Here is a 12,088-nt window from a genome sequence, read left to right on the forward strand (position 1 = left end):
TATATTGATGGGAAAAGAAATGAACGGGTGGATGCCCCCTTTAGTGTTTAGTTACCCAAATGACCTTCCTTCTTATTAAAGGCTCAAATCTTATATTAGTATTTAATCTTAATTTATTACCACGGACATGTTCTTGCTTTTGTTTTTCCTGCTGAATTAGCGACAGCGACATGTATTAGAGATAGAGAGAGGATTTTTTTTAATATGGATTTTTGTTTGAAAATATATTAAAATAATATTTTTATTAATATAAAACTATTTGGAAACATAAAAAATAAATTTGAATTAAAAATATTTTCTAAATACAAAAATAATTTCCTCTTGATCTCCCTCCGTGAAGATCTATACATATAGATTCTGAAAATGATATATGAAAATAACTGGTTCACAGCCATAATCACAGCCAATGAGCCCATGAAAAAGCATGCTCGGACAGATGAATTTTGATTGCATTTCTGCAAATAAGTACAAATCCAGGGCGATCAAAGAAGGTAAAATCCCAACTGTCCCTCACTTCCCCCGAGCTCTCACGTTTCACTTACAAACAACGATCTGTACACGCTTTCTTACATAGCTCACTCTCTCCGAGGCTTACTTCTCTCTCTCTCTCTCTCTCTCTCTCTCCCTCCACAATGGCTCTCTCTCACTCACTCACCTCACCACCACCAAAGCCACCCCTCTGCCTTCCTCTCCTCCTGTTCCTCCTCCTCACCACCACAGCTGAAGCTGCCACTGTCACCGCCAATGCCACTCTACCACCCTCTCCCTCCCCCACGGCCTCCCCGACTCCACCCTCCACCAAAACTCCCTCTCCATCTGTTCACTCCACTTTGGACCCCAAACAACTTAGAGCCCTCCAATCTTTAGACATCCCAACAGCTAAAGACCCTTGCTCCCAACCCTCTCCTCACAACGCCACCATTTGTGACTCTTCATCCCCATTCCGCCACCTGGTCTCTCTTCACCTCTCCAACTGCTCCTCTGACCTCTCTCTCTCTTACACTGCCCTCAAATCCCTCTCTACTCTACAATCTCTCTCTTTCACCAATTGTCCTGTTACTCCTGTTAGATTCCCTCTGGATCTTGCTTTCTCTCTCCGTTCTTTCACTTGTATTCACTCTCTTAAACACCTCACTGGTGTTGGGCTCTCTCGCTTTGTCAATCTCACTGATCTCACTGTAAGTAATGTGCCAATCACTACAAGTGGTCTTTATGTGGTTCTTGGTAATATGCATAAGATTAGGTCCGTTACTATCACCAATGCTAATGTCACTGGCTACATACCAAAACATCTGCCTTTCAATCTTACCCACATTGATTTTTCAGGAAATGGGCTTAAAGGAAGGATGCCCAGTTCCATTACACTTCTTGAAAATCTTGAAAGTCTCAATCTTTCCTCTAATGCACTTACTGGGGGAATCCCCAGTAATTTTGGTGACTTGATTTCACTAAAGAATGTATCTTTAGGGTCCAATTCCTTATCTGGGGCGATCCCGGATTCAATATCAGCAATACCTGATTTAGCTCATGTTGATCTGAGTTCAAATCAGTTCAATGGTACAATACCAAAGTTTTTTGCAGAAATGAAGAATTTGAGGTACTTGAATCTTGGGAACAATGAGTTTCATGGTGTTTTGCCTTTCAATCTTACTTTTATGAAGAGATTGGCTGTGTTCAAGGTTGGTGGAAATAGCAATTTGTGTTACAATCATACGATTTTGTCATCAAAATTGAAGCTTGGAATTGCTCCTTGTGATAAGCATGGATTGCCATTGTCACCACCTCCTGCAAAGGATGATTCATCAGGAGATGATAGTGGGAGTGATTCATCAGATTATGATGATGAAAGTGATGATTCCAGCAGCAAGAAAGAGGGTCACCATGGACCTAATAAGGTTGTTCTTGGTGTGGCAATTGGGCTATCATCCATAGTTTTCCTAATAGTATTCCTTATTCTTCTCAAAAGGTGTGGTTAATTAGAAGGTGATGTTGTTTGTTAAGAATTTAGAGTAGAGAAATGCTGATTACTAGAAATCATTTCGATTGTTTAATTGGTTATACACTTGAGCATGAAGCAGAGTAGCTGTAAAGGCGAAAAAAAATGAAAAGGAGAGGGTGAAATCATTATTTGGGTGTTTAATTAGTAGCTTTGATCATTGGATGGAGAAAAGAGCAGTGATTTCTATTTTTTATTTACTCTGAATTTAGCCTTGTGGATGAATCATTTCCATTCTGTAGAGGGGAAAAAGTGGTCGATTTTAATGTTGTATCATGAACCCAAGAATTATTTTTTTCCCACTTTCGTTAATTCGGCGCATGTTTGATCTTGCCAGTTTCCATTTATTTTTGAAAGTTTGGCCTTTCTGTTCATCCTCTATGATTTGGATTGTTTATTGCATTGACAGAGCCCCACATAGTAGGTTCTCTTAGCTGTATGATAATAATAAAGCCAAAGTTGTAGTCCACAAGTAATTCACTCTCTTTGGGTGTTGAAAGTGATTGGGAAAAATGTTCCTCCGAATCACGAGTCACAAGAGACTGGAGACGAATACGACTAGAAGAATGTTGATTTTTTAAGGTCAAATGGAAAACGAAGGCTATTATTGATTTCACTGGGTGCACAGACACAGCCCCTTGCTATAGCTGTCCACATCACAGCTTGAAGAAGATTGCAAATGGTTGATTCGCATGGAGTTCTTGCTGCCACATTGGCCTTCGTTTGTTTCTCGTTTCATCTCAGTCTGCAGCCTTGAAGTGTCTGTTTCCTTTGCGGCGCGCAGATTGTTTTATGTCATCGCATGCATTGTTTTATGCCAACGTTGTTTCCCTAGAATTTCTATTAACCGTATGATGTTCTTCCATTCGACAGTCACGCTATTCTGTTAATTTCCATAGCTATGAGATTGCATAAAGGAGTGAAAATCACATCGTTTTTCCGTTTTATCAGTTATTTTTCTGGTGTGCCTAAAGTTTTGTTCATCAAGTTCTCTGCCAATTTTCAACTAAGGTTTTTTTTATTTTTTTCAATGTGTTCCTTTGACCTTGGATTTATTTGGGATTAGAATTAATGATTTGTTTTAGTTGTTTAAATTAGAGGATCGCTGAAAAAAATTCATCGAATGGTTGATACTTGTTTTTGTCGAAGTTAAATGAACTTTTATTGATTTAAAACAATGAAAGCTTTGGGTTCCGAATTTGAATATTAAACAAAATTTAAGGTTTTTTTTCTTTGAAGTATCCAGAATTAAATTGCACGGGTAGGAGAGAAGTTCAAGTCTTATATTTTTGTCACTTATTTTTTTAATTTGAATTTTTTACATTGTTTTTATTTGAGATTTAACTTAATAATTTGTTTTGGTTGTTTAGATATGAAAATTTTGCAATATCAAGAAAAAAATATGGCTCTCAATTAAATCTTAATTTGAAAAAATAAAATAAAATTATATTGATTTAAAACCATTAAAACTTGAGCAATTATAAACTTTTAGGTTCTTGCACCAACATGTGAAAAAAGACGTCACGCTCTAGTAATATGTATGGCTTCATTCGGTGCTAGAACATTGACTCGGTGAAGTCTTTTAAGGGAGGTGTTGTGTGTTAATGAACGAGTGATGGTAAGGCCTTGATGGTAAGTTTATTTATAATTTCAAAGTTAAAGGATAAATTAATGAAAGTTGAAAACGATCTTTTTAAAATTAGATCTTTACATAAAAGTTGTTAGCCTATATCATACCTTTTTATCCATATAAAGTAGATCTAAATTCGAGATTTACAGCTCCAAATATGATTCAATTATCGAACAGTGTTTTAGTTTGGACTGTACCAGCATCTTTTTTATAAGTTTGGCCTTCTCTTTATCCTTTCAATTTTAGTACTTAAACTCATCAATCAATCATTTTATTTATGTGATAAGCCTGCATTTAATATAAATATTTACCATAAATTAAATGTATCTTATATTATTAGATATGTTATTATAAAATATGATTTAGTTAAGGAGTTATTGATACTTTAAGTGTAAAATAATGATATAAAACCTTGATAAAAATATATTTTTAAATACTAATCAGCTTCAATTCCTCAGACCTATAAAAGATGTTCATTTATTTGTTTAATTTTCACCTCCATGGATTTACCAAGATTAACCCAAATCGAGTCTCCATTCTATGCTTCATCTCTACTAATATTAAACTTTTAACTCTAATTGAAACAATGTTTTTGTAAAACTACCTCCGTTCAAATAAAAAGGCACTAATTCCCACCTTATTAATATTTGAATAAAAAAGATTGAAGTATAATTGAGAATTTGAAATACTTGTTTTTACTTATTATTTACCAAAAGCTTACATTTACATAATGAAAAAGAAGAAAATCAAATTTATTAGTTATAGTACAAGAAAAAATAACTTTTTAGAAAAAAATACATTAGTTATTTTATACCTTGCTTAAATGGCTAGAAATTCTTACCCGTTTAGGCTAAGCTCAAACATTTAGAATTATAGTCCATAAACAAAACCTTCATACATATTTTCTTTATTTGTTAACCTATACCCATACATAAACAATTCTTTCAAGCCATGCAAAAGAAGAAATTGAATGCACGTGGCTATCATGGTAGGAGAGAGGAGAGAGAAAATATGAAATAAAGAACAAGCCACTAGGTTATACTAGAGTTCTGATTTTGACATCATAAATACCATAAAAAATATATTAATGAGACAAACCCATTGACACCTTATAATACATTTTTTAGAGGTTGGAGTGGGTTATATGCTCTATTTAAAAAAGAGGAGCTACTCACTCATTTGCTATTTAGGTTGACCTAAATTGCTAGCCCTAGAATGATTATAGATTTACATTATGAAGTATATTTTTATATATTAAAGATACAAAGTAAGAAATGAATGCGATACTAAAATTTGAGCCTTGATTTAACTTGATAAAGCATGTATTTCCTCACAAAGAAATATTTGCCCTAAACCTTAAATAGACCAATAGATACAAATATGACTTAGAAAAATAATCAATTAACAATGTCGCTACTATAGGTTGGGTGCACTAGGGGTGATGCGTTTCTCCTTGCAAAACTAGTTTCTTTACCCAAACTCTTGCAAACCATTAAGTTTTTTAGTGACCATGATATTAGATAACAACTCTTTCAAAACTATAATTTTATGATTAATCCCAAACCATTTTAATTTAGAAGGGAAAACTTGATATTTGATGTTGTGCATGCCGCGACACTAGCCATGGAAAGCCCAAGTTCTATTTGAAGTTTTCTATGACACCATTAATTAACAAGAAAAAGGACTAGAGCAAACTAAAGATGGATTGATAGATGAAAAGGAAAGAGAAGAAAATAAAAAATAACTTAGAAATATTAACTTTGAATCTTCTCCCAACACGATTTAGTTTACTTTTTTCATTAAATAATTAATTAACAGAGAAACTAAAAATAAAATATACTTTTATTGTATTTTGACATTGTTCATTTATTATAGAAATGTTATTTTTATAATTGTTGGCTTTTTTTGTATAATTATTTTGGCTTTATATTTGACCTTTTGACATTATATTTATCTTTCTCCCTTTTATTCTTCTTATAAAACAACTAGAAGTTACTTTTATTGATTAAAGCACATCCCTTTCATCAATTTTATTTTTTCAAAGACATATGAGATCAATGATGTAAAAATATCAAAGACCAATCTTTAATAACATAACCTTTCTCAATTACTTTTTCTATGAACTAATAAGTGAAGCCCTATACGGAAAAGAAAAGGACACCATCTCTCTACATTCTAATGTTGTTTTTTTTCTTTCATTTAATCATATAGACCTTCACCAATGAATAAACTAGAAAAGATGGGTAGATAAGAATGGAACAAGAAAAAAACAACATAATAGGTTAGAAAAAATGAGTAAAAGTAATTAAAAGCAAGCGATATCATAAATGCAACCTCCACCACCACAATTACCACCTACGATGATATGATATGCTTTTTAGGAGCTTTTTTATTGAAATCATCAAAGTCAAGGAAGATCACGGAGTCACCAAGTCTCATTTTGAACTTAATTATATTTATGCACATATACATGCATTTGAATCACAATTGGTGTTTTAATTAGGTTTTATGATTTTGAACCAAAAATAGAATTTATCTACTTATATGTGATTTGGATATAACTTTTGCTTTTTAATCAATTAGTTAATTAATTGATATGTTAATTATAAAGATTACATTTTGAATTTTGGACATGAATTACTTAAATTTATTTACTCACTCAAATAATATTAATTATTAATTAATTTTTGAGAAATTAATATGTGATTGACTTGAATTTATTTGAACATTTTTTAGAGATAAATTATATTATTTGAGTTATGGAATGATTTTTTGAATTGATAATCATATCATCCTTATATATTATAAAATAATGTTTCACTAGAATGTTTGTAAAGAGAAACAATTTAGAAAATTCAGTGAACTTGATATAAAAAAAAAGGATTTGAAATCTTCTAATTTGAGAAACCCTTGAAATAACTTAAGGTTTGTGTGAAGTTGTCTTTTTTATTTAATTCAATATTTTGATAAATCTCTTCTGGATTCATTATCATTCTTCATTTCAGTAAAATATATTTTAAATTACCTTAGGATTCTTTCACGTTTCAAGTTAAATTCATTTAAGCATCTAAATTTACCATTTGAACCATCTCTAGAAGATGTTAAAAAGCAGTATTGTAAGATAATTATTTTTATAAGGTAATGGAATTTACTTTTTTGATTACTATGTTCATTGCTTTGTGTCTTATTCATATTCTATATGTGTAACAAGCAATTATCTTAGTTGTTAAAAAATACATGTTAGAAACATGATATATTACCTTTTGATTTTATATGCATAAAACTATAATTTTATTTATGGATAATTTATTTAGCTGTCAATGTTATCATTAATTGAATATATTTAATTCTATAAAATTGGATCCTTCTTAACTAAATTATATGAGTTACATATCATATAACATTAAAGGTAGTAGTTAGGCTAAACATATACAACATGTTTAAACAAAAAAGTCATCACCTAACTAATATAGGAGTCATATAAAGATATGATTGATAAGTTATGTTATCTATCTAATTTAGTTTATTTCAGTTTGTTGAGTTACTTATGATCATAAATTAAATAAGATCCTAGCCCACTAGAAGATCTAAATATAATTTCTTAGATTAATAGTGAGGGCCATTAATTTGCTGGAAAATAGTGAGAGATCAAATTATAATTAAAGACCTTATCTAAATTTAGTTATAAATATATATACATGAAACTAATACTTGTTATCTTTACATAAACAGGTTGATAGATTACCATGAGTAAAAATAAACATATTCTTACATAGCATAATTGATACTAATAAATTAACTAAACCAAATTTCTTGAACTGATATGAAAATATAAGAATTATTCTCAAACAAAAAAGAATGTTATATATTCTTGAAAATCCATTTCTTCACATATAGGAATATGGATGCCCATGTAATAATTATACATCTTAAAAAGTTGTTTAATGTTGCTAGTAAGGCTAAGAGACATGAGATTTCTAAGAAATTATTACGCTGCAGGATGATAAAGGGTTACTTGATGAACACTTACATATTGAGGATGATTGACTATTTTAAAAATTAAGCTAATTAGGCCTTGTCATGAACCATAAGTTAAGTATTGACTTGGTCTTACTATCTAAACATGAAATCCTACTATGGGTATCAAGAAAGACAAGAGTATTTATTATCATTATGGCAAAAAAAAACCACTATAGGAGGAACTGCAAATATTATCTTACAAATATGAAAGCTAATAAGCTTATTGAAACTTCTACTTCATATGTGTTTATGATTGAATAAAGGTAAAATAGACCTATAAGTTAGTAATGAAATAAGGGTTGTTGCATTAACTTTGCCAAATGAGTTGTAGAAATTGATAATTGTTATTTTATTTTAGCATTTTCTATCAACAACATATCTATTTTTGAATGGATTTAAACTTATTATTAAGGAAAAATATTGTTCCTTTTATAAATTCATACAAATAGTTTGTATACAACTGATCTTGAAATGCCTAGGTTCAATATAAATAGTAAGAAGAACATATTATATAATCAATATTCATATATTTTTTTTATGGCATTATAGATTATGTCATATGAATAAAACAAGAATCACTAAGTTACATAAATAAGGATATTTGATTATTTTGATTATGAATCATATGAAAGTTTCAAAGCTTGTTTATTGGATAAAATGACCAAAACACTCTTTACTGAAAGAGTAAAAGTTTTAATGAATTATTAAGTCTAATGCATATAAATGAATGTGGACCAATAATAATTTATGTCATAGATGGATACACATGTTTCATCATTGATGACCATAATAGATATGGTCATATGTAGTTAAGGAAAGTTTGAGTCACTTAAAATATTTAAAGAGTTCAAAAATAAAGTTGAAATACAAATTAAAAAGAGTATTAAGATATTTGGATTGGATCAAGGTGGTGAATACTTCAACCAATATTTTTAAAATTATCTAAAAAAAAAAAAAGATTCCCTTATAATAGACATCTCTTAAAATACTATAACATAATAGAGTTTCTGATATGATAAATTATACCTTCTTAGATATGATACAATCCATAATGAGTTATGCAGGCCTTCCATACTCCTTCTAAGGTTATGTTCTACAAATTAATACTTGCCTTTTAAAAAGGATTCCATCAAAATCTATTGATAAAACTCCATATGAGATATAAAGTAATAAAAGATCAATCTTATCATACTTAAAGATTTGAAATGTAACACTTATATTAAGCATATTTACGAGTTAAGTTAGATAAACATAAGTTTGTGGGATATCTAAAAGAAATTATTAGATATTATTTATATCTTCTCATTGAGCAAATTTATTTGTCTCAAAACATGCTACATTTCCAAAGAAAGAGTTTGTTCTTGAAAGGAGTGAAATAAAATAGAAGTTTAAGAACCGTAAACTGACATTTAAATAGAACCTAAGCTTAAGACTATAACATTAGGTGTTCATCTTAAAACTTAGTAAATATAAAAACTTTGTAGATCTGGTAGGACACGTCATGTACCAATGAGTTATGGACTTTTTATGAAAGTTAAAAATAATGAGTTTCTTATATTTGATGAGCCTATCAATTATATAAAACTAATATTTGGTATTGATTATAAGAAATAGATTGAGGTCATGAAATCTGAAATGGATTTCATGTACATTAACAAGTTGATCCATCTAAAAGGATAAAACTTTTTTGAATATAAGTAGGTTTTAAAAAAAAAACTAATATGGATACTAATATACAAATATAAAAAGCTAAACTAATTACTAAAAGTTACAAATAAAGACAAATAAGTTAACTTTGATAAAACCTTTTTGTCTATAACTATGTTAAAATTTATAAGGATTTTACTTGTTATAGTTATATACTGTAATTATAAGATTTGAAAAATGGATGTCAAAACTATATTTCTAAATAGTAATCTTCAAGAAGATGTGTGTTTAACATAACTTAAAAGTTTTAAATCTAAATAATTTACTAATAAAGTATACAAGTTATAAAAATCTATTTATGGACTTAAGCAATCTTTAAAGAGTTGGAATATCCGTTTTCATGAAATAATCAAACAACCTGATCTCATCAAGAATATGAATGAGCCTTGTGTTTATAAAAAAGCTAGTAAGAGTAGATTAATTTTTCTAATATTATATGTAGACAACATATTATTAATAAGAAACGACATTTCTTTACTTTAGTTAGTGAAAACCTAATTATCTAAGAATTTCTCCATGAAAGGTACGAGAGAAGCAATCTATATATTAGGAATAAAAATCTATAGAGAGAGATCTAAAAAATTGCTTACATTATCTTAATCCATATACATATATAAAATGTTAAAATAGTTTAGCTACTGATTTCATATAACATACATCTTTCCAAGAATATGTACCTTAAAACAAAAAAATGAGAGAGATAAAATAAAAAATTGATTTCATATACCTTAGGTATAAGATTAATCCATAATGTATGTGATGTTATGTATAAGAATAAATGTAACTTATATTTTGAACATAACAAGTAGATATCAATCTAATTCAGGTAAAGATCACTAAAAAATAATTAAAAATATTCTTTAAGTATTTAAGAAGAACTAGAAATGTTTTTCTAGTTTATAGAGGAGATGAACTAATAGTCCATGATTATTTGGATGCTAGTTTTCAATAAAATATTGAAAATAAAAAATTTAGTATGGTTATATTTTATTTTCAACGATGGTGATGTAAGTTGAAAAAATTTCAAATAAAAGACTAAATTAAATTCTACAACTAAAATTGACTACACCTTTGTGTTTGAGAGGATAAAAAAGGTTGTTTTGATTAATAAGTTCATCATTAAACTAAGTGTTATTTCTAGCATTATTGGTCTAGTAACCCTATACTGTGATAACAATAGAGTCATTGCACAAGTAAAGGAGCCCATTTCTCATCAATAATATAAAAATATACTTAAATAATTTCATTTCATTATAGAATCATAGAAAAAAAAGATATAAATAAAGAGTGAATACCTAATGAAAAGAATCTTATAGGTCTCTTTGCTAAGCCACTGTCACAGTAAAAGCATTATGGTCAAGTAGAGAAATATTATATTTGATACATGAGTAATTGGCTTTAGTGCAAGTGTGAGATTGCTAATATATATGCCTTGTAGTTATTTGATTGATTGTATATGACATTGATTTTGTTCATGTAAACATATTTAACTATAAATAAAAGTTTATTTATCTTTAATATTTATCAAATATTTGATTAATTAAACTAGAGTAAATATAAAGTCCTATAAAAAAATATTTTATAAAAAAAATTATAAATTTATTATAATTATATGATTCATATTATATTAAATCATTGTTTTTAAATGTTTCTGGTTAATACTCTATTAAGACTTAATATTAATTAGAGTCGTTGAGACTAACACATATTATATTCTTTTCTTTGTGAAAAAAGTAATTGTTTTAAAATTTTGAGATATAAGGGATACCAAAAATTAATATGTAGGTGCTTGTTAGATGACACAGACACTAAACTAACCCATATGAAAATTTCATATGAATAGATCAATTGTTTCTCTAAAAATGCTCACCTGATGGTTGTGTAAGTCATCCTTGAGCTTAAGATCACTAAGTTATGTTATATAAGAAATGTTATGTTTTAATTCTATTAAATGTTGTCTTAATCAGATGTAAAAAATGAGAAAAAATTATGTTTGAACTACATAAAGGTATTTAAGTAATCTATGGAAGATTTATAATCTTGGATGAATTAAGGGAAATATTTTATATATTTTTAAATAATATTGATTATATTTCCTAGCACAATGTGAAATAAAATTTAAAAAGAGTTTCAAATCTTATCCAAATAATCAATAACTATAATATTGAAAACTAATATAATTTGATAGAGTAAACACAATTCATGCTATAATGTTTAAATCAAAATATTATGAATGAAGGGATAATAATTATACTAAGAAACTAGTTACTCAAAAGTTAAGTCAAAACACTTATAACTTTCTTAATATTTAAGGGAGCATGAGAGATTGTTAAACATTGTACTTAATCTTCAAATATAAATCGATGAATTGATAATAAATTAATTTATTTAATCCCATTTTATTTAGGTTATGATTTATATTTGGGTTAACTTATTAGAAAACCTAATGAGTGACAAATATAAAAATCATTAGTCAGATTTTAAACTGGGATAACTAATTAAGTATAACTTGATTATAAATAAATTTTAAAAATTAGAGACTATAATTGATTAGTACTTAAAAGTGTATTTTTATCATGGTTTTATATCATCATTTTGCACTTAAAGTATCAATAACTCCTTAACTAAAGCATGTTTTATAATAATATATCTAATAATATAAGATACCTTTAATTTGTGGTAAATATTCATTTTAAATGCAGGCCTATCACATAAATGAAAAGATTGATTGATGA

General features: G+C 28.4%; 1 protein-coding gene across 1 annotated transcript; it reads left to right on the top strand.

Moving 5' to 3' along the window:
• Positions 1–497: 497 nt before the first annotated feature.
• Positions 498–2,332, top strand: LOC105135975 (probable LRR receptor-like serine/threonine-protein kinase At4g36180). Its single transcript, XM_011041094.1, has one exon. It carries the CDS (start codon positions 633–635, stop codon positions 1,974–1,976), a length of 1,344 nt encoding a protein of 447 aa, XP_011039396.1. The 5' UTR covers positions 498–632; the 3' UTR covers positions 1,977–2,332.
• The last annotated feature ends 9,756 nt before the right edge of the window (positions 2,333–12,088 follow it).

The sequence above is a fragment of the Populus euphratica genome, unplaced genomic scaffold (genome assembly GCF_000495115.2).
Source record: "Populus euphratica unplaced genomic scaffold, PopEup_1.0 scaffold56.1, whole genome shotgun sequence".
NCBI classification, from domain to species: domain Eukaryota; kingdom Viridiplantae; phylum Streptophyta; class Magnoliopsida; order Malpighiales; family Salicaceae; genus Populus; species Populus euphratica.